Consider the following 24,305-nt stretch of genomic DNA (forward strand, 5'->3'; position numbering starts at 1 on the left):
CATCTACTGGAGTGGGGACCCACCCGTGGTTAAATGTCTAGAGAAAAGTGATCTTGTCCAGCAGCCACCAATTGTAAATAGCTCCTCAGTTAGAGGACTTTGAGAGAGCCCTTTCCCCTCCAGGCTAAATTTACTTAAGTTAAAAACTTTCTGTGTGTAAAAATCTGTGTTGTGTTTGCACTTAGGAAAGTGTTTGGGACAAAGCCGGTACGCAAGGTGTTTGTCAAATAAAATGAGCATTTTTTTTTTTTGGAGGCTGCTGGGTAAACTTTATATCCATTAAACCAAAGGAAAATATACCTTTTCACTATTCTGGTTTTGTCCTATAGTATAAATCTTAGAGACAATTACTAATTTTTCCCATATTGACTTTATTTTTACTTGACTCCAGGTAAGTAAAAATATAATGATCAAAACCCTGTTTTGAAATAGCTAGGAAGGGCTGGTGATGTAGCTCAGCGGTAGAGGACTTGCCTAGGATATAGTCCTGGACTTGATCTTCAGCATGACATAAAAACAGAAATAAATTAGTGGGAGCTGAAGCCACACTGCTCTGGCAGAGGATTAAGTTCTGTTTCCAGCACCCACATCAGGCCCTTCACAACTGACAGTAATGGTTGCCTCCAAACTAGTGGCAATCCTCCTGCCTTATTGCTGCAGTTACTGGGGTTACAGGTAGACAACCGTCACACTTGGCAGCTGCTGGCTTTTACTAATTCACATATGCTCTGCCAATGTCAACCCAGCTTTCCTTCTGCCGAGTTCTCACCAGTGTGGCCGGATTTAACCTCAGCTCACGGAAGTAAACCTGTGTGAGTGTGACAGCGCCATGTCCAAACCTCACTTTCAGGTCTGTGTTGTGGTGAAAGGGTAAACACACACAGAAAGACAAAGGTGCCCGCCTTCTGGGACTCTCTGAAAGAAGATACCGACCATCGGGGCTGAGTATTTTTAACCAGCGGTCTTGTAAGCCTACACCTGGTGCAGATAAAGGGCCAGCTTGTTCTGCCAACTGTGGCAGATGCTTCAGGAGGAGAGCTGCTGGAAAAACAGAGAGCACAGAAGACACAGTCAAAAATAGAACGCGCTCCCCTTGAACTATGAACTCTCTTCGAAGGAAGCTTAACATTTGGAATCCTGATCTCTGAACTAGAAAACACTGCAAACTAGAAAACAATTCCTCTGTGTACTCTCAGTAGGAGCTTCAGGTTTCTAAGCGTGGTAACGCAAGGCTGTGTAGAACAAGGCTGAAGAACGAAGCAAGAGGTAAGGACTTAAATTTGTTATGTAAGAATTTGTTACTGCCTGTCATTCGGAGGCTACAGTTTTTTTTTTTTTAATCACTAAGATGGGTAACCTGTCTACGTTAGCAATTTACTTGCTTTAGAACAGACTTTAAAGATTCTGAGTGTAAACTGAGTATCTTTAAAAGCTTGTTTCACTGTGGCTCACTGGAAAGTAGAAAAAAATAAACTGATTAACATAGCTTTTAAGTGGCGACTCTGCTTTAGTTTTGATACTTGCAGAAACAAGAAAATTACACTGATAAGGTAATGAAATTTTACAGTGTACTGTGTTCTGTCTCTTACATGAGAAAAGGAACACCTCACTACAATAGGGAAAGGGCTCTGGCAACAGTATTAACTGTGCCTGGCAAAGTCATTATTTTTTATTGCACCTCTCTCAACTAACCAAGACTATCTGTCTTAAGTTCGGTGTATTAAGATGTCAAATTTTATAGGGTGATTATCATATGGAAATATAAACTATAAATTCATTTTAATTGATGACTGTAATAATTTCCTTGTTTCATTTAAACAATTCTCCCTAGATGGAAATAAACATCCACAGACTGGAAAGTGAAACACTCTTGATACAGGCAGTAAACAAAACTGAAACTGAGCAGCTGAAGGTGTAGGAGGAATCAGAAAAAAAAAAAAACATCAGACTGTCTATTTCAGCAATTTATGCCAGTTTCCTTAGACAGGCAAACAACAGTCAGGATTTTACGGATAACTGTGAAGTGTGTAAGCTCAGAACTAGTCCTCCAGCCTACCGCCCGTGTCGGTTCTCACACCCAATGGTGTTTCAAGAGAATAAACCAAGGCACGGATGGAGAAATTATGCTGCGGACCCTGAACAGACTCTGACTTCTTCCCGCTGTATACTTTCTCCAGGAACAGCAGCACAGGTCATGACAGCAGCCTGTAAAACTGAGCAAGCTGTTCGTGTAACAGTCTGGAGCACGGTCAGATTTTTAAGAAGAAGCTACATGAAACTTGAAAAACTCAATTATTTAAACTGATGCAGGGCCAGGCCTGGTGGCACCTCCCTGCAGGAAGCACTAGGAGGTTAGAGGCCAGCACGGGCTATATTAAAGACCCCATCTTCAAAGAAACCGGACATAGCCACAGCATTCTAGATTTCACTGTAATACGTATGCTCTGTGTTTTGAGGATGTGCTTTTGGAGGTTCGGGGTGTCCAATCTAAGACTTGTCCATGTTAGGCAAATGGTCGATCACTGAGCTACACCCCCAGTCCTTAGATGTATGAATTTTAATTTTCAATATGCAAGTTGTTACTTTATAAATATAGCTTTTACCAATTCATAAAATATACCAGTATCACTTCAGCCTACAACAGCCTGGGTAAGGTTCACATGCATAAAAATTAATTTTATCACCAGCCATTATAAAGTCACGTGGCTCTGTGCACAATTAAGTCAAATAGCAGCTGAACATGTTGCTCTCCACTTCTGAGAGCACTTCGCCTTTGCCTAACAGCCACATAAGAATAAGAATGCTTAGAATCAGAGTATGTAAACTTTAGGTACTGAGCCTTAAGACATCAGAAAGTTCTACACACATACCTGTGCAAACTACAAAGAGTTTTACATTTCTCTCCATTAAATTGGTCTACTTTTACTTCCTACTCTGTACATGTACAGACCAAAGTTTCATTAAGATAAAGAACCAAACTAGAGCCACGGCAAGTTAAATACAAGAAACCCAGGTCTTCAGGAAGAGCGAGCACTTACTTTGAAGGTAACCGGACACGCTACGGCAGCACCAGCAAAAGAAAATTCTTCCTGTCTGAGACGCACTAATAGAGCACAAGGTGCAGCGGAGGGCGGCTCCCAAAGCCTTGACTAAGCTTATGCAAACAGTCTTGTGACGCAAGCGAAAAGTACTTCACTACGCTCTGGGAGGCAACCCTGCTGGCTCGCAGCTCGATACCATTCAGGTTACAGAACCTAACTAGCTGGGAGAACATGATGGCTAAGGGCTGGTAGGTAGCTCAGCACAGGAGCAACTGCTCTGCGACCTGAGCAGGAACTGTTAGTGAACCTCTTAAGCCGCCCCTTTCCTGTTTCTGATTGCACAACACTTGTAACGCGTGCGCTCCTCTGGGGGACACTCCGCTTCGAGACAAAGTCAAAAGATGAAATTGGTTGCTGCAGCCGGAGAAGGGGATAGGAGGCTGTTGCTCAATCTGGCAGAGTTCAGTTTTAAATGAAAACAGTTCTAAGGGTGGTGTGTAGTGGTGACAGTGCACAGCAACACACATGTATTCAGTGTCACCAAACTGTATGCTTAAACTTGACTTAAATGGTATCTCTTGTATTATACATATTTTACTCCAGTGGGATTTAACATTTATTCCAGTGGCTTTGATATTTTCTTTATATATTTCAATAAGTTTTTTTTCGTAAATTTTTAATAAAAAAACCATGTCAAAACTATGAAAACTAATTATAAAACTGGAGAATACAGGTACAGCAGCGTCCACTGGGAGTCTCAGCTACTAAGGACCCAAGGCAGGGAAATCATTAGGTCTATGTGGGTCAGCCTGGGTAATACAGTATGAGGGGTTCTGTTGTTGTTATTAAAAAGGGAGCTAAAGAGAGACATGTTTTTATTTTAGAAACAAAACTAGTCTAGTTTTTAAATTGAGCAGCAGGATGGCAATATGCTAATACTGTACCAGGGCCTGCTAGATAAGGTACAACATGGGCTCTGGGAAGCTTTATCGTCAGGCGCATGGTTAAGCTGTACACATGTAAATATTTTTTCTGAAATAGCAAAATAGCAAGTTTTTTTTTTTTTTGTAGAGAAAGGATCTTAATATGTTGCTGCTCAGGCTGGGCTCCCCAAGCGATCTTCATGCTTCCTAACCTCCTGAGCTGCAGGAACTGCCCACTGTAAGTCCACATTACCACAGCTGCACATTGTCTGTACAGTACTTGTGGGCGCACCCAATGCTTGGCCTCAAACTCAGAGAAGCACCACCACCACCACCCTGTCCTGGATGGGTGTGCATATTCACATGTGTAGGGGTGGTGGTGGTGGTGGGGCTTGTGCAGGTCAGAGGTCATCTTCAGGTGTCTTCCTCCTTAATATTGAGACAGAGTCTCTCATTTAAGCCCAGAGCCTGATCATTCAGTTAGGTAAGCTAGTCAGCGTGACTTGAGCATCCCTGTTATCTGCCTCCTTGGTACAGGGATTACAGACACTACCTGCTTGGTACTTACATGGGTGCTGGGAATCCTAACTGCAGTCTTCTGTGACAAGTGCTTTACCCACTGAGCCATTTCTCCAGCCCCAGGCACTGCTATAAGATTTAATAAGGTTCAGTAACAAAACATTTCTCTAAGAGGAAGACCTATTATATCTAATTAGTGATGAGACTTCAAGGACAGCAAACAAAAACCTGCTAACTACTCTCACCTAAAGATTACCTCCTTTAACACAAAGGAGTTCGGGAGATACGCTTCCATACCTTCTGAGAGAATATTTAGAAATATTACTGAAAGCTGTAGATATAAATATTCCTTCCACATACCACTTAGGGTAGAGTAACTTATCCTAAAGAAATATGGTTGTAAACAAAGATATAGTTGCAAAGATATAGACTAGATTTGTTTGTAATACTAAGAAACTGCAAGTGGCCATAATGACAACACCTAGTTGATTCTTAACACAGGAGAGAGATGGACATAGTAACAAATGCCTGGAATCTAGCCCTTGGGAGGTAGAGGCAGGGGGTTTAGGAATTCAATATCATCTTCCTCTAAAGAGTCGGAGGCCAGCCTAGGCTACACGAGATACTGTCTCAAAACCAAAACAAAACATGGAACAGTAACAAAACATATAACTCCAAAACACAAGACAGGTAGGGTGCGGCTAGGTGGTCAGGTCTATTTAGCACGTGTAGAGACCCAGGCTCTAGCCCAGTGCCACAAACACAATAAAAGAGGTGAACACACTCTGGCACACACATGAGGCAGACGTATAAAGCTCTTATAAATGATCATTGCTGGACGCGGTGCTTCAGGCCTATAATCCCAGTACTTGGGAGGAAGGAGCAGGAGGGTCATTGTTCTAGGCCATTTGATGCCCAATAGTAAGACCCCATCTTAGAAACAATAAAAGAAAATATTATAAGTACCTAAAATTTCCTAGCTCCTGTGTGGGTGTGGCTCAGTACACAGCATGATCACATACAATACCTGAGGCCCTGGTTTGATTCCAAACAGTGAAAAAGTTAAGTAATTAAATGACATGAATAAATAAATAATTTCACTCCATTCTAAGTATGTGGACATTCCTCATTGTCTGTCCCTACCACCCTGCAGATCACACGTCACTATTCTTCCGTTCTCTAAGCGAGTAGAAGCGTGCAGCTGCTAAGCAGCAGCAGTAGAGTCAGTCAAGGAAGCAGAGGAAGTCCAAAACAGGACACATGATAGGACCCGCGGCAGCACCAACCGCCCACTTTCATAGCCTGAGTTTTAGAATAGAAATGATTTCCTTGGGAAATAAATGGTGTGTTTAAATGTGAGAGTCAGCAGCAAATAGTATTAATCTTGTCCTTAATTAGAAAAGGTGAAGAACACCCTGACAGACAACAAACCAAGACCTTAATTGGGAGCCAGGTCCTCATAGCACACCCTGGTCTGCAAAGCAGAGGCAGAAGAGTCACCAGCTCCAGTCACAAAGGCTACATAGCAAAGCCTTGTCTAAATCATAGAAATAAGAACTCCCCCTTGAGGGACTTTGATTATTAAAGTCCGAGTAATATTTGCTTAGGGTTTGTACTGGCAGTCCTGAAGCACGCCAACGCCCTTGACCAACACCCTAACCCAGTCAGGCTAGCATGAGAGAACTCCACACAACTTCCTTCCTCAAGGTAAAGCAATATGGAACCTGGAGAAGCTAAGATACTTATTACCTTTACGTTAGTTATGTACAAAAGCTTCAAGGTTTTTCCCTTTAAGTCACGTGGTGCTACTGCAGGTAATGATGTGCACACGCTTGTGCCACTGGAGGCAATCATGTGCAAACACTCACATGGGAGTGCTTGAGAAATAACAATGTTTCTGCTTGTAGGATGGCTCAGCAGACAAGACGGGAGACACCTAAGTTCCATCAACTCAATAAAAACCACCAACTCAATAAAAAGCTGTCCTCTAAACTCCACACCATGGCAGTGTGCACACACACACACACACACACATCACAGAGTCAGAACAGTATGCCACAGAAAGTACTGAATCAATGACTCCAACTTCAAGACACTCCGAATGGGACTGGCACGCATATGACCTGACACCCTTCAGCAAAGGGAAAACCACTGGTCTCCAATGGCACACCACTGGGTGTATCATGACACTTTAGGGCAGGATGCAGGCCAGCACACAACAAATCCAACGGTATTTTTGTGAACTTTTTGTTTCATATTGGCCTTTTTGATCTTACTGGTCTTTTGCTTGTTCAATTTTTGTGGTTTTCTTTTTTTTGGTTGTCTTTTTTTTTTTTTGTTTAGAGATAGGGAAAGAGAGACAGAGGAACTATGAATAAGAACGAATAAGAACAGAGTGGAGTGGTTGGAAAGTAGAGAGGATTTGAGAGGAGTTGGTAGAGAGAAGTGATTAAAATGTATTATTGTAAATTTTAATTAAAAACAAACATTTTGGGGGGGCTGCGGATGTAATACATCAGCCTAGCATTCATGAAGCCCCATGTTTGAGCCTCAGAATCACAAAACAAGCAACACCAACCCGATTTTGTCTCCCACAGTTTTCCCATTGTTTTCTGAGAAAGGCTAGAGAGAAACTGGAAGTCACAGAGATTGCTCTTGTGCAGTGGAGTGGACTTTCATCTCTGCACTGGGACTGGCCTGGCCGAAACCAGCCATACCCCTCCTAAGGGCAAGCACTAGATGAGGAATTCAGATGCCAAAGGGCAGAGGTTTCCACGCAGAACAGGGTTTACTATCTGCCAGGTTTTCTCCATTCTGAGACTGTAATCGATTAGCAAGAATGGCAATCTTTATCAAAGGAGAAAGTGAAATACATTTGTGTGTTCGAGTAGCGACCCAGAGCTTTTTAGTCTGTCCATTATTTAACTGAATTAAAATTATTTCATAGTTTGCCACTACGAAGTTTCTTAGGGCTTGGTCAGCCCTGAAAATACAACGACCTGAGTTCAGTCTCTAGAACTCCCTTGTCAAAAAGCTGGGTGTGGTGACCCATACCTGTAAGTTCGGGGACCTGGTGGCCAGGTAACCTCACCTACTTGGTAAACTAGTTGGTGGGTTAAGGCCTGCATGCTGAGGAGAGTCTGGCTCCATCTCAAGAGATATTAAAACCTTCCCCCAAACCTCAACCAAGAGGCTTGAGTTTTCAAACTTGCTTTGAGAAACTCAAACATGGTCTTTAACTGGCTACATCTTTCTCTTAGTTAAAAGGCATTCTATGCTTCCTGCTAAATGCACCATGTCCTGGTATCTCAAGATCTGCATCTTTCAAACTATAGTCTCCATCTTATTGCAGCTGAATCTCTGTGCTGGAAACAGAACAAGGTGAAAACGTTTCTGTCTTGGACTTTCCACCATACAGTTTGTACTCTGCTGAAAAGGAACACTACTGTACTGATTGCTACTTTGTATAGGGCATATTAGCAAAAATGGGAAGGTAAGCTTTTCCTATTGGTGCATTGTTGTGAGATATTTGTACACTGTGAAGAGGCATTGCTGTGGTTGGTATAATCAAAAGCTGCGTGGCCAATAGCTAGGCAGGAGAGACAGGCAGAACATCCAGGCAGAGAGAAGAAGATAACACAGGCACACAGGACAATGGATAAGAAGAGCGAGCTAGAAACACAGAATGGGAGAGAGGTAAAAACCATATGGTAGAATGTAGATTAATAAAAATATAGGCTAATTAAAGTTATAAGAGCCAAGCTTACATAATTAATAAGTCTCCAAGTCGTTATTTGTGGGCTGGTGGTCCTCACGAGAAACACACTGCAGCATGTCCTATCTGATACACCTAAACGGAGAATACACAGAAAGACAACTCGCCACACAGCAAGGTTTTCACAGCTCACAATACCAACAGCACATAGCAAGCACGGCTAACTGGTTATGGACACTGCTCAGTGGAAAAACACATGCTTTAGTTAGTATGTAGGCGGCCTGGGAAGGCTCCTCACACAAAGACAATTCAAGCCTGCAATGGGAGGCCGAGACAGAAGGATCATTGAATTTACAGGCTAGCTTGGGCTACACAGTGAGACTCACAAGAAAAATAAATTAAAAATTCAAAAAGCACAAGAAGATAAAACATGATTAACTGCACTTTTAGATTCTAAAGTCTTAAACACACTAATTATGAACTAAATTGAATGCTGTAATAGCCGATACAAGCAAATCAAGTAACAGTAAGTGATCAGAGATGAAGGACAGGATCACAGGTGATTTTCTTTCATTATTTTCTGTAGTGACTATGTCGCTAATTACCTGGAAACATCAATTACCTAAGTTTCAGGCAGCCAGACTCAGCTTTAGCTAAAGACAGCTGTGCTACTAATTAGAGCTAGATGTTTATGAGCTAGGCGGCTAATGCAGCAGTACTTGGTCCCGAGTGCAGGCTATGAATCCAAAGAAATCTAGCTTCTCCTTGTAGAGTTCTCCAGTTCCAGTGCACCGTAGGCTCCCTTGACTTTCTAGCTTCTTTTCACTTTCTTCCTTTGTTTTCTTTTTAAAGACAGGGTTTCACTACGTAGCCACAGCCTTGAATTTACCCCCTCCTCCCTTAGCCTCCCACGTGCTGGGGTTGTGGTGTGCCCTATACCATTCATGACTCTAGTCTTTTCTTTTTTTCTCCCTATCGCTAACTAATGTCAGGAAGTTTCAGTTTTACATTTCAGCCTGCTACAAGGCTTAGAAGTTCTCAGCTGGCTCCTACCTGCTTCTCCAAGAACCCATCTAGTGACTCATTTGTTCTTTTAGCATTCTAACAGTCTGACAAGACAGACTTGGCAGATGTACTAACAGATCGCTGCTCCCGGGGAAGCTGCATATAAGAATATAGTGATTTGAAGGCTGGAGCAATGGCTCAGTGCTGAAGAGTACTGGCTGCTGTAGCAGAGGACCTGGGTTCTGTTCCCAGCGCCCACACAGCAGCTTAGAATCATCTAGATCTCCAGTTTCAAAGGATCTGACACTCTCTTCTGACCTCCCTAGGCAACAGGCACACACAGTGTTTTGCAGGCAAAACACTCATATGCATAAAAAAAATACTCATACACATAATCTTTAAAAATGTGATTTTATTATTATTTTGGCATTTATTGTTTTCTCAAATGCACTAGTTCACGAGATCCTGTGTCTTTGACTCTCAAGCAGCCTTAACTACAGGTGGGTATACCACAGCTGGCTTTGACTGTGGGATTCTTTTTCATGCTGTCTCCAACATAAATCCCCAAGCAGAAGGGCATGGAGGGCAATATAAATGAGGCACTGTGGTGTGTGATGTGGCAGAGGAGACAGACAGGAGTACAGGGAGCTTTTCAGGCCACACTATCTCCTTCCTTCTTGAAGAAGGAACTTACCAAACAGATTAAGCAACCTCTCATCAACTGTAAGACAATTTGTACCTTCTTATTCTAGTAGATTAAACAGGGAGAGAGGCAGGCAGCAAGTACACAAAATGACAGAGAGACAACGAAGTCTGTCCTAACTGTCGTCACAGCTCAGTGGTTAAAGTAACTCTGAGGGCTGACACCTTCAGTCCGGGTACCCAGGAGGCAGAAGCAGGCAGATCTCTGTGAGTACAAGGCCAGGTTACATAGTGAAGTCCATGAAATCCTGACTTAAAAAAAGGAGTACATGACCTAAAGACAATGGATATATACTAAGAGAAAGCCTGAAGTACAAACACAGGGTCAGAGAGGTAGCTCAGCTCGCAGCTCTTGCCTCACTAGCAAGTGTCTGGTTCAATCTCCAGGAGTACACACGGAGTACAGCTACGTGGGAGAGCAGCATCTACTGCAGGACAAGACTGCCACCTGCTGACAGAAACCTGCACCGTGGCGATGTTTCTGACTTCTGGGATTGTGTGTGTGTTGCTTGTTGTTTTTGGATAGCTGTTTGCTTAATTAAACAATTATTTATTTTAGGGATAGAGTCTCACTATACACCCCTGGCTGGCCTGGAACTCACAGGCTCCATTTGTTTCTGCCTCCTGAGCGCCACCTGCCCAGTCAAGAATGATACTTGAAGGGAGCAGAACAACCTCTCCGGTAAGGTGTTCACACTACATTTAAATCAGAGGTGAAAATGCCAATGTTGTGGCACACGCCTATCGGCCCGAGGCACAATATGCAGTTAGAAGCTAGACGACACAAGAAACGAGAAAGGGCCACCTCATTCTTCTGGTTCTGGTTTGGCCGACACCCATGATCTTCAACATAACGAACTACGTGCCCTGCTGAAGGAGCACCACAAACTGTTAAATGACTAATGAACCACAGTTAACTCCCTGTCACCCATGCGCAGGGAAGGGTCTCTTTCATTCCTGGTGGTTTTGGTTTTACTGCTTTGGTTCTGCTGCTGCTTCCTCCTCCTCCTCCCTTCTTCCTCCCTTTTTTTTTTTTTACATTAGGATGGGATCTCATGCAGTAGCTGATGCTAGCCTGGGATAGCCCAGAGTAACCTGGAATGTAGAAATCACCCTGCTCCAGTCTCCCAAGAAGGATTATAAGCATAAGTCACCAACCTGGCCTTGATAAATGTCCCTTATCTATCCGAAAGCTCGCACAATGTACCCATTAAGTCTCCGTTTTAAGGACAGAATTCTTTGAATTAAAAAAAATAACTAGAACAGTACACACACACACCCAATCTAAATTTAGCTGCTGACTAACTAGCTCTGAAGGCCCCAAATCAGTCCCAGTACTTGAAAGTTTACTAGGATTGTAAGTGTGAGGCCAGCCCTGCCTACACAGTGATTTCTAGAACAGTTGGGGGTACATAGCAAGACCCTATGTTTAAAAAAAAAGTTTCTCCACCCCAAAAATCACAGCTACTTCTGAGGCTGCTGGGGCATGAGCAGGGGCCCTTTAGGCTCTGAGGGGTTCCTCAAAGTTGCATAACTGGCAACGAGACCAGTCTCCAGGAGGCTAAGGCAAGAGGATCATGCATTTGAGGTCGTATGTGGTTATATAGCAAGACCTTGTCTCAACATAAGATAACCAATCCACAAATAAGGATGAAAATCAGATAATTGTGGGGACAAATGCCCAATGGTAGGGTACTTGCTGAGCATGTGTCAGGCCCTGAGTTCCATCCCCAGCAGAAGCACAATTTAAATACATGTTCTTAATGTACCCTAATTATCTCCAGATGACTGCAATGCTTACATTATCTTCAAGCACGACAAGGCAAATGAGGATTCTGTATAGAATCATAGATGGAACATCTCAACTCTTTCTCTCCCTCTCCCCCCTCCCCCCTCTCTCCCCCCCCCCTCCTGGTGATGGTGTTGAACCTCTGATCCTACTGCCTCAAACTCTTGAGTGCTAATGGGATGACAGGCGTGTGCCCACGGTTTATGGGATGATGGGATTGACTCCAGACCTCCCTGCATACCAGGCAAAAGCTCTCCAACTGAGCTACAGGGCCAGACCCCACCAAACTTGTTTTAATGTCTTCTCTCTAGTTTTAGATTGCAGTAAGGTCAATTTTAGTGTATGCTCAGAGAAAAACATCAGTTTAACCATGCAAAAGTCATTCTGGATTTTACTCATTATCTGCTTTTTAAAACCACACAAAGAACCTTCAGCAAATTAGCCACTGACACTTACCAACAGCATCAGAGAAATGCAACATCAAACTACCCTGAGATGCCCCCTGACCCCAGTCAGAATGGCAGTCACTAGGAAATGAGAAATGCGAGCGAGGCTGCGTCCTCTGTTGGAAATGCAGCCTGGCCCAGCACTGTGGAAAAGACTATGAAGAGTTAAACAAACAAACAAACAAACAAACAAACACTTCAACCCCATTACGGCCTAGTCCCTTTTGGACACTGTAAATACTTCCAGTGAAGAATACGGGTGGTTAAAAAATAATCCAACGACGGGGCTGGAGAGATGGCTCAGTGGTTAAGAGCATTGCCTGCTTTTCCAAAGGTCCTGAGTTCAATTCCCAGCAACCACATGGTGGCTCACAACCATCTGTAAAGAGGTCTGGCGCCCTCTTCTGGCCTTCAGGCATACAGACAGAATATTGTATACATAATAAATAAATAAATAAATATTTTAAAAAAAAATAATCCAACGAATGCCTGAACCCCAGATGTTTAAGTCCCAATACAAAAACATATGAAGCATGAAATACATTAAGGGAGCAGAACTCTTAAAAATTACTACTCACATATTAACATCCTCTAACAAGAATAAATGAGATGAAACCCCCGAGAAGGAACTCAAAATGTTTATCACCCTATTCCACTGAAGAGACTAGGAGTAGAACAAACATCTCAGCGTAATAGAGGCTAAATACAACACATCTATAGCCAACCTCATACAAAAGGAAGGAAAACTCAAAGTATTTCCACTGAAGTTAGGAATAAGGCAAGGGTGTCCATTTTCTCCCCTCACTAAATATAGCACTTTAAGTCTTAGCTTGGACAAAAGAAGGAAATAAATGGGACACAAATAAGAAAGGAAGCCAAAGTACCCTTACTTGAAGATGCTATGACTCTATGGAAAAAGACTACCATGACTGTGCCTCATCAGAAGACTCTTAGCACTGATAAACACTTTTAGTAAGATACGGGTATACAAAATTAACACAAAACATCTGTAGGCTTTCTACATACCAATAACAAACATGCTAAGAGAGAAGCCAGGAAAGCAATCCCATTCACATTGTATCAAAAAGTAAAATACTGGCGGCTGAAGAGATGGTTCAGCAGTTAAGAGCACTGGTTGCTCTTCCAGAGGACCTGGGAACAACTGCCTGGAACTCCAGCTCCACGGCATCTGACACCATTTTCTGGCCTCTGAAAGTACCTGCACACACACACACACACACACACACACACACACACACACACACACACACACAGAATTAAAAATGAGATATTTTTAAAGTATCTTATAATAAATCTAAAGAATGAACTTAAAAGTCCTGTACAATTTTAGAACACCCTGTTTAAGCAGAGAGCTGGCTAGACCTGAGTGCACAGCTGTCTTGAACCCAAGAGAGATGAAGGCAGGAGGATCAGTTGAGCCCAATTTAGGTAACAGTCATAAGATTCCTTTCAAAAAAGGCCAGGTGGTGATGGTGGTGCACATCTTTAATCCCAGCACTTGGGAGGCAGAGGAAGGCGGATCTCTGTGAGTTCGAGGCCAGCCTGGTCTACAGAGTGAGTTTCACGATAGAACTGTTTCACAGAGAAACCCTGTCTCAAAAAACCAAAAAAAAAATCTTTTCTACAAAACAATCAAACAAAAGTCAAACAAAAACCTCAGATTGCTGGTCCTTATCTGCAGATTTCTGGTTCAGACTGTGTATATGAGGTAGGGCTACATAATTTACTTTCCTTACATCACTAGCAAGTGGAAGAACTGGGTTTAAAAATAATGCTCTATAGTCTCTGGTTGCTTTGGGGAGCCTTGGCTCACACTGCTCTGTTAAGGAAAAACATGTCTACCTCTCAATCCCCAGTCAATGCTTATGCTGCTAATTCAAATACGGAAAGTAGACAGAAGTAGAGTGTTTTAACAGACTAAAAATGTGAGGCATTTGTTCGAAACTGGTCCATCTGTCACACAGATGAACACATAATAGAAGAAATAAGAAAAAAACACTAACTGTTTCAGGAAGTAACTCTAAGCTCACTAGCTCGGCTTTCAGACTCGTCATGAGGGTTGACAACTGACATGAAGATAAGAGGAGGAAGCACGACACGTCACGCGTGACTCAGAAGACAGTCACGTGGCCTGCCATAAACACTTCTGGAAGAGTTGCTAATTTGGGAATTCAAGATTATCTCAGGGGCTAGGGAGATGGATGGGTGGTAGAGTACTTGCCTATGCTCAGACAATTCGAGAAAAAGAGAGTTGGCTACAAAGATAAGGTCAATGTCAAGAGTTGAGCGCACTTACATCTCTTATCTTGAAATAAGTTTTCTTCAAATTTGATGAACTGACTTTTACTCCTCAAATACTGCCCTCAGTGTCATCTCCTACTTCCTTGAAGACATGATTTCTCACAAATTAGATTTGTTTATTCTTTTTAAAGTCCGTGACCTTTGGGTTTAATTTTATCAGTACTTCCCTCTTCTCAAACTTGAACAATGTACCTCATAAACCACCTTTATTTTCAATTGGAAACAAGGTTCTTAAGTTCTTACTTCATTTTCAAACTGTGTTTCATCTTCAAACTTGGTTCGAGGTTGTATTCTCTGAAAAGCAAAATTATAAGACACACACACACAGCACTACCGTTAAAACACTTAAACCTCTCTCAGTTTCTTTCTCTTTCCCCTCCTCCCTTTACTCCTACTGAAGTCTAAAGCATATACCTTTTTCTTAAGGAACCCAACTCCTAGTTTCTGCTGATCCACGCCGAAGTTGTTTTCTGTGGTGTAGGACCTGCCTTCACATGAATACCACTTGAGTCACTCCACCTGATTGAAATGAATCATAGTAAACACACATAAACTGTAAAATCCTGGTACCTGAGAAGTAGGCTGTCTTAGTCACCTTTCCCACTGGTGTGACAAAACACCATGACCAAGGCAACTTACAGAAGGAAAGCATTTAACTTAAAGGCCATGGTTCGAAAGGGTTAGAGTCCATGGCCATCACCAAGGAACACAAGAGAAGAGCAGGCAGGCAGGTGTGGCTGGAGCAATAACTGCGAGCTTACATCTGATCCACAAGCACAAAAAGAGCTGACAGGAAATGATGTCAGATTTTGAAACTCCTAAGCCCATCCCAAGTGACACACTTTCTCCAACATGGCCATTCCTAATTCTTCCCAAATAGTTCCACCAATGGGACCAAACATTCAAAGATATGAGCCTATGGGAGCCATGCTCATTCAAACCACCAAGTTGGCATGGACTTCTTCCACTCAGTCCTCCTACTCCTGACTGGGTCTTTACCCTACTGTATGGCAAGCCACCTACCTGGTGGTCCCTCAGGCTTCCCTGGGGTCCTGGTAGTCCCTTGTGACTCTGGTAGCCCATCTGGGCTCTTGTCTTACTAATGGGGTTCTTGCCCTTCCTTTCTTAGTTCTTGCTTCATAAGTAGCTTGGAAAACTAAGGACCTGAAAGCAAAGGAGATCGTGGTGGCAACGTTTGGTATATCCAGTTACAAACATCCTTCTTAATTTTCATCATGTGCCAATCTACCTGGAAGACACATCTATTTAAAACGCTGATCTCTAAACCTCTGTTATTACTAGGACAATACTTGATCCTTCTCACTATTCCTACTTCTGCTGAACTATTAGATCTCAGTTTATTTTCCAAGATAAAACCAAATCAAGGCCTTACAGACACCACAAGGGACTAGAGGTCAGGCATGTCTCTATAAATAATAGATTTGCTGGGCAGTCATATACGAATAAACTAACAGGTAGATAACTGTCAGAAAATGCCAACTTTATACAACTTTCATTTGTATCACAGAGAAGGGGAACTTCCTAAATGTGGAGGAATGGGGGGAGGGTTTTGTTCTAAGGGTGGTCAACACTAGGCCTGGGGTGCAGCTGAGAAATAGAATGCTTTCCTCAAATATTAAATCCCCAGTGCTGAGAACAGCATCAATAACACACACACACACACACACACACACACACATAAAAACAACAATTAAAACTTAAGGACTAAGAGCAAGTGAGGTATCAAAGGAAGTGTGTCATGCACACAGAAGACATGGGGAAGAAGAGTCGGTTTCCAGGTTGGGGTACACAGTTCGGAGCAGAGTATGTACCTAGACATGTGTAAGATCTTGGGCTCAATCCTCTGTACCAAACAAAATAGCACCTAAATCCCCAAACCAAAACCAAACAAACCAATGAAATCCTTCTATGCAGGATTTCATTACAGAAAAACAAGGCTAGCTTCCTAAATAAATGTGGAGGAAAGATGAAGTGAGGGTTTTGTTCTAAGGGCAGCCAACACTCGGCTGGGGGTGCAGCTCAGAAGTAGAATGTTTTCCTAGCATAGTAAATCACCGGTGCTGAGAACAGACACACAGCCACACAGCCACACAGACACACACACACAGACACACACACCACTTCAACATGAAAAAAAGCATAAAATAAACAAAAAACTCATCGGGAAAAATAGGCTAATGTCTTTATAATTCAATTTACAAAAGGATATACTGAGAGAAGGTCAAAAGGGTATACACAGAGAGTAAGTGGGCTTCCTAGGAGGCTACTTCCTTTCTGTGGGAAAAACTGTGAGGAAGGGCTGCTCAGAAACAAACCTTTGGGCAAGACGATAAGGAACTGGGAGCTCCTAGGGGCCTCTCCCACCTCACCGCTAGCCAGCAGACTCGCAGCCTGAGGAAACTGTAGCCTGCCTCAATAAAGCTTTTTCTTTCGCTCTCTTGGCAACATTTCAGTCTTTTCCTGCATTTTAGTTGGTTGTCTTTCCCGGCAGATAAAATGAGCCACTGATTGGCAGGTTCCATCAAGGACCATGAAAATGACAAGTCTGACCTAGAACTGTCCATGGGGAACTGCAGAGGAGGCTGGAACCCAGGTCAGGCACATCCTGAGCCAAGCACGTATACACTGGTGCAGATGAAGCTGAAGGTCTGGAAAAGGCATGGCTAGTCACAGTCTCCCAGAAGGACGGGTGCATCTGCCTCTATTGGGCCTCCTTTGCCTACAGAACAGCCTCTTTGTATCTTCCTCTAGTTGGTCACCTTGCTTTTGCTTCAGACACAGAACATTAGTCTGACTGGATTTCCATCCTAAAGCCACAAGGGACCCCTCAGCCTGTAACAGTACCCTTCTTTCCCTGACGTGGAAATCAACCCCAAGCTTAGAGAGAGAACTTTCCGAGTTACAGTTTGCTCAGGTGTAGAGAGGACAGGCAACCTGTGTAAGGGCACACCACTTACAAAGTCCTGAGCTGTTGGACCAATGTTCCCAGGCTCCTGGGCTCCACAAGGGTATCCAGGGTAGTGCCCAAGCAAGGGAAAAGGTACTGTATACCCACTTACAAAACCACCTTGCTCCTAATCTATCTTTATTTCTTTTTTCTTTCTTTCTCTCTCTCTCTTTCTTTCAGTCTTAAAAACTATAGAGACAAACACAGTCTGGTAACTCTGAGCAAATATTAAAACTAACGCAGGAGACCAAGCAAATGTGTATGTGGTAGCAGGATGCTTTTGGCCAACCATACTCGGTCTTCTCTCTGCCGGAGCAGTCTCTCTGTCGGCTGATTCTGAGCAGCATTGACCAAGGAATGGCCGTCCAGAGCTGGAGACACAGGCCCCTGCTCTGGGAAGATGTCTGAATTGGAAAGAAAGGCTTACTGTTGGGGACTGATGACATTGCTAGTGTCGTGAAGCCTGGCTGCCTGAGTTCCATTCCTGGGTCCCAGGTAAAGCTAGGAGGGAACTGATTCTACAGAGGTGTCCTCTGACCTCCACACATGGGCTGTGGCATGTGTGCATGGACATACCTACACATACAACAATAAAAAATAAATAAAAGATTTACTCCCATTAGGCACAGTCTGTTAGATGCTTTAGCCAACATCTCGAGCAGAAAGGTGTTGAATCTAAAGTATGCATATTGTCAATTTCTGCAGTCCCATGGCTCCATGACAACATAACTCCAAGACCAGCACTCAATCTGCTTGTTTCGAGTCTTCCAGGTTCCTTGATCTTATCAGAGTGTTTGGGGCATAGTAATTATGAGTATTATAAATTTAAAAATGGCCTCTGTGTCACACTTGGAAGGCTGAGGCAGGGCTATTCTGTGTTCCAGGCATGTCTAAGCCACATAGCAAGACCCTGGACAGCCACTATTTCATTTTCAGCTGGAAAACACTTATGATTTGACGGGAATGTGACAAAGACAGAAGACCCACAGAGCTCTCAGTGGTCAACCGGGAAGAATATCAGCAGCAAGTAAAGCAGCACTGAATTTTAACTCCAAATATAAGATAGCTACCTATGAGCCTGTGTGATGCACACATAAGTGAGGACAGACGAATTTCTGGTATGGAATCATCCCAGGATCAACACAGATATTTTACTCCCAAGAATGGGAACTGTAACTCTGTACTCCAAACACACACTTCTCAGACTAATGTCTTTCCCAAGGGCACATCATCAGGAGGAGATGGAAAATAACTGACCGTGGAGAAAACTGACAAGCACACCTCAACCAGAGACAGCTTCAAGTTACAAGTTAGGCTGACAGCAGGCAACCTTGCTGCGTGGTAACAGTAACACTTCATAGGTCACCCACTGAGAAACTTACAACCCTAGTCATGAGAAAACCCCCTGATAAAATCTAACTAAGAATGGTCTACAAAATTTCTAACCACAACAACCTGAAACCGTGCAGGACAAAAACAAGTAAAGCCTGAGAAAGTGCCCCAGTCAAGAAAGATAAGGAACTCAGGGTGTAGCTGGGGGTGTGTGTGTGCAGAGGCCCTGAGTTTAATCTCAGGACCAGAGGGGGTAAGATAAGGAGCCACGATGACTAAGTGCGCTGTGGTACTCAAGAGGGACTCCTGGAACAAAGGGCATTATAGTAAAAGTGAAGAAAATCTGAGAAAACGAAACAAAAACCAACCATGGGCACTTAATAATGTGTCAATATTTGTTCACTAACTGTATTAAATGAATCATACTAGCCATTAATAACAGGGGAGAACTGGTATGTGATAAAGGAGGGCACTTGTAAATGAGAATACTATTGTAAATCTATATTGTTCTAAAATAAAATGCACAGAGAAGTGTTTGCTAATGACAAATTAATCAGTAATCTTAAGAGACTGTAGGTGTGAAAAAGAGAAATCTGGAGCTGGTCACGGTGGTGCATACCTGTGATCCTACCCGAGGCAGGACTGCAAATTCAAGGCAAGGCTAAACAACTTAGAAAGACCCTGTCTCAGAAGGATGCAGCCCGGATGAGGGCTTGGGGTGTACTAACGAAGTAGGTATGCTTGTTGAGCAGGTGGAAAGCCCTGCAGTTTCTACCCTGTATAGAGTGTACATATGTTGAAATCTCCATTAATGAGTAGGGGTAGATGTTAATATAGATGCAGGGAGCACACACAAGGATAATTAAATTTGTAAAGTAGTAGCCAACATTGCTAAATGGCTGTCTTATATCTCTGAGTACTTCCAGTGTGCCTTCGAATTGGTTTTCTCTAGATATCTAGGTTGCTATGTTACTGGACATTTCCACCACGGCATGCATAGCTCACCAGCAACTCCCTAATGTCTTTCAATTAAAAATGCCCTGGCCAGCAGGGTGGCTCATGCATGTATGTAATCCTGTACTCAGGAGGCTCAGGCAAGAGGATCACCATGAGTGCAGAAGATAACAACAGGTGTCATTTTTTCCCCCCTAGCCTATCTTGGTTAGGTAGTTATATATTATCTGTGACCAGAACAATGATATTCAATGGATATCCCTGAGTTTCTACAAATTCTACGAAGGAAGGGTATAGAGGTAGGCACACCAGACCCCTAAACCATGGCTATTATAAAAAGAACCAGAGCTGGAATCCATATTTCAGGTCATTCAAATACCCACCTAAGTTTGCAAAAGCAAAATAATTTCTTCTCACATTTCCTACTGAAATGCTACTCGCTTGGCTTATTACAGCATATTACTAGAATGGCACACATTACAGCTAATTTAAATCGATGCACTCTATGTACACGCAAAGATGTACCGATCTGTACAGTACAAATAAGCTAAGTTGGCATTTTTGATGGGCCTTCATTATTTTCACAATGACTGCAAACCCTTCCTTGTGGTATCTCAGCGGCTATTGGCTGAAGGAGCCGAAGGGACTCCTCAACAGTTGTGAAGAACCAGTCCATAGGTTAAGTACATACAGAAAGATTGGGACATCCGCTTATAAATTTTAAATTATCAATTTTGAGAACGGAGCAAAATAAAGCCATTTAAGTTCTTTATGCAGGCAGTAAAACTTGTGACACAAAATGTTTGCAACCAGCGATATACAAAGAAAATAAGCTTTCATAACACACGAGTAGCCTAAAATACTGTTTAGAATAGTAATAGATTGTCAACTTTATATTCTGGTTCCGGATGTTCACTTGTCCTCCAATAAAGAAATCACACTCATCACGCTAAAGTCAACAAGTACCATCAAACCAAAAACCCCAAACGAAACATATCCAACTTAAGAACAACAAACCACTTTTTAATGTACCTCAAATGGAATTCTTGAGACCATTTTTTTTTACGAAGCTGTAAATAATTTTTGAAAGAACATTTTAAAGGAGTCACGCAGGAGCTTTGGAGGACGGATACAAGAACACTTCTTGGAGCATTGGACAAGGAAGAACATCCAAATACTCGAGCTATTCCAGTATCTCACTGGTTGGCTGGCATTTCTAAAAACACCGAAGATGCTGTATTCACAACATAACTCAAAGGCAGCCCGGATGCAAAGATTTAAAAAAAGGAAAGGAAAGGAAAGGAAAGGAAAGAAAAGGAAAGGAAAGGAAAGGAAGGAAAGAAGAAACGACTCCTGGACAGGAGTCTGAATCGGATTAGCTGCACCTCTTGGAGGCGGGGGCCGATTAAAGACTAGCTCCGGAGAAACGGGTTTTGCGGCTAGAGGCTGTTATCGCGGAGCATCTATGCGTCCTATTCTCTCAGACAGCCACCGTCAAGCATCAGCACGCGTGCAGCCCGCCCTCGCAGGGCCGCCCTCGGCCCACGCCGCTGCGGTTGCCCGCGTGCTTGCCGCTCGCTGCACCCGCACTCACCATCTCGATGATCTTGGTCTTGCGGCCCGTCTTTCTCTTCAAGGTGAATATGTACTGGGCCAGCACCACGCCCGCCACCACCGCGCACACACTGGCGCTCGCCACCGCGCCCACCCGCGCCACGGCCGCGCGGTCCATGGGCAGGCCCGCGTGCGCCCGGCGCGACAGCCCGAAGACCGGCGGCTCCCAGCCCAGGGGCGCGGCACCACGCCGCACACCAACCCGGAGCTCCGCCCCGCGCGGTGGAGACTGAGGAAGCCCCGCCCAGGAGAGGCGTGGGGCGGGGCAGCGGGGCGGGGACAACGTTCCCCGTCCCCGGAACCCCGCCCCTACCTCAGGGGCGGGACTTCCCCTGACCCTGACGCCAGTGCTGCGCCGGTGAAGACCCGGAAGGAAACCTCTGTAATTCACGGCTTTGAAACAAGTAACGTATATATAGTCCAGAATCCCAGCGCTCCGGCCGCTAGGTTGTTCCTCTGATACACAGTAAGACCGTCCAAGAAATACAGGCGAGCCCTGCGCCAGTGAAAGAGACTTCAACCAGTGCCCACTCAAAAACTGTGCCCGGACTCTGCCAACACGGACTACAACGCCCAGCAGCCTCTGCGGCGCCGTTTCGGCTTGCGCTACTTGGCTTCCTGGGTTGGAAGGCCAGGGTTAGGTTTTTGCGGTATTCTGTGTGCTACAATTTTCCCTTCTCAGTCCCATCCTACCCAGCAGTGTGGCAGCCCAGACTTGCAGTTGTTCTCACTTGCCAAGTGTTTTTAAAGGGGTTGATATCGTTTCCTCTGCTTCTCTCGGAATGGGTATTATGGGAGTGCAAGAGAAATTTTTCAGGCTAGTCGGTCCAATTCTGTTGAGATTGCTGCTGCTGTTTGACCAGGCTGTCTCCTGATGTGTGCAACCTAAGGAAGTCAAGAATTAATAACTGTGGAGGAGAAAGAATTCTTTTTTTTTTCCTCTAGGGTTTATCAGCTGGTCTAAAAGCAAATCGACATAAGACATATTAACCAGAGTAAAACAATTTATGTATTGTACAAATGGCAGTACTACAGAATTATGAGACTCAAGCTGGTTATGGCGCATCATGCTTCTAATATATGCACCTAGCATATGAAGGCAGGATGATTGCTGCCAATACAGTGGCCAGCTAACTATGGCCATGGACCATGGCCCTGGCTCTAACAAACAACAAACATCTCCAAATAGCCAAAAGATTGAGGCTAACATATACCATCCTGGGATAATGAAAGACATATGTATTATATTTGACAATTGTAGAGTGAGGTGGAAGTGCACGGTGACTAAAGGTTGCCTTCTGCAGATGAAAAAGTTTCCAGGGGGCTATGGGTCTGACCTAAGTGATAGGGTGCAAATCAAGCCCTGAGTTCGCAGTTATGTTTGGGATAGCTTTTATCCTGATACATGCACTAATGAAAATTTCCAAATGTATATATTTCACATACACATTTCTTCTGCACAAAGATTGCTTAAAATTGTAAAGAATTTGTATTGATTGCTCTTCTGTCGCTGTGATAAAACACAGCGTGACCAAAGCAGCTTAAAGAAGAAAGAGTTGGCATATGGTTCCAGAGGACTAGAGTCCATAGCAGTGCTGACAGCAGCTGGCAGCAGGTGGCTGCCGGAGGAGAAAGCTGACAGCGCACATCTCAATTCCAAGCTCGAAGCAAAAGGAGTTGCCACCACAAGTGGTGCAGAGACTCCAGACTCTCAAAGCACGCTTCCAGAGACATGCTTCCTCCGATGAAGATGCATCCCCGAAACCTCCCCAACCAGCATCACTAACTGGGAACCACATGTTCAAACATCTGAGCCTAGGGGGATCACTCTCACTCGAATAACTACAGAATTTAAGGGAAATTAAAGGGCTTTTCCTACTTGACCAGCTCTCAGTATCTTTCACATCAAAATAATTATTGTACCAAAGTGGCATGTTTTTTTTTGAGTTTTATAAAGAAATTTATTATAAATACAACATGTTATAGCCATAAGTTATATGTTTATATTATGTAAATATATTAGTATAAAAATAAGTTATAAACAAATTTAGCATAAACATATTTTATGGTAAAAGAAATGACAGGTTGTAAAGCTATATGATGACAATTTTATTTTTTTTTAAATTTTTATTTATTTATTTATTTATTAAAGATTTCTGTCTCTTCCCCGCCACCGCCTCCCATTTCCCTCCCCCTCCCGACAATTTTATTCTTATTTAGAAACATTTTGGAATATTTCCAAGAAATTAAAATGTACTTGGATACAAGTTCTATGTATCCTATTATTCAATGATTTACTAAATATTTCCAATATAAAGGAATAATACAAATAAATTATGACTCAAAAAAACAGGTACCCACTTTTGTAATTTTCTTTTTATTATTATTATTATTATTATTAAAAATTTCCACCTCCTCCCCTCCTCCCATTTCCCTCCTCCATCCCCCCACTTCCCCTTCCCATCCCTCTCCAGTCCTAAGAGCAGTCAGGGCTCCCTGCCCTGTGGGAAGTCCAAGGTCCTCCCCCCTCCATCCAGGTCTAGGAAGGTGAGCATCCAAACAGACTAGGCTCCCACAAAGCCAGTACAAGTGGCATGTTTTCTTATGGCATCATCTGATCTTCTTTAACCCTATCTTGAGGTGGCTTGAATCTCATCATAGTTAAAGCTAAGGATTACATTTTCTCTGTGTCATGTGTTCATCTCTGTCCCATCCCTGGGGCCACTGCAAAATATTCATAAACGGAAATACATAGAAAGATAATCCCGAAAGGTGGTTCAGGACCTGACATCTAATGAAAACTCCTGTGTAAATGGTACTTTTTATCCTGACTGCCTGGTCCCAAATAAGCACACAGAAGCTTATATTAATTACAAAATGCTCAGCCAATAATTCAGGCTTATTACTAACTAGCTCTTACATTTTAACTTAACCCATATTCCTTATTTACACTGTGCCTTGTGGTGGTATTTTAA

The 24,305-nt window shown here is 43.2% G+C and overlaps 1 protein-coding gene and 1 long non-coding RNA gene across 6 annotated transcripts in view; one reads left to right on the plus strand and one right to left on the minus strand.

The window, feature by feature from the left end:
- Nt5c3a (5'-nucleotidase, cytosolic IIIA) overlaps nt 1–21,543 on the minus strand; it is a 34,212-nt gene extending 12,669 nt beyond the window's left edge. Inside the window, exons 1-2 of one of the 5 annotated variants that reach the window (XM_075955045.1) lie at nt 3,039–3,293; nt 934–1,038 (exon numbers count right to left, since the gene is read on the minus strand). Coding sequence is in view for 1 of the 5 variants with exons in the window: in XM_075955040.1 (XP_075811155.1) it covers nt 21,311–21,448 (138 nt within the window). In the remaining 4 variants the exon portion in view is untranslated. Of the gene's footprint in view, nt 1–933; nt 1,042–3,038; nt 3,294–21,310 lie in introns of those variants that run through there. The other 4 variants (XM_075955043.1, XM_075955040.1, XM_075955044.1 and 1 more) reach the window with 4 other exon arrangements.
- LOC142839132 (uncharacterized) lies at nt 834–11,031 on the plus strand. The gene is made up of 4 exons (XR_012908695.1): nt 834–1,266; nt 4,113–4,202; nt 7,836–7,976; nt 10,293–11,031. It is a non-coding gene; the product is annotated as an uncharacterized LOC142839132 (long non-coding RNA).
- Nucleotides 21,544–24,305: the final 2,762 nt, after the last annotated feature.

The sequence above is a fragment of the Microtus pennsylvanicus genome, chromosome 21 (genome assembly GCF_037038515.1).
Source record: "Microtus pennsylvanicus isolate mMicPen1 chromosome 21, mMicPen1.hap1, whole genome shotgun sequence".
Lineage (NCBI taxonomy): Eukaryota > Metazoa > Chordata > Mammalia > Rodentia > Cricetidae > Microtus > Microtus pennsylvanicus.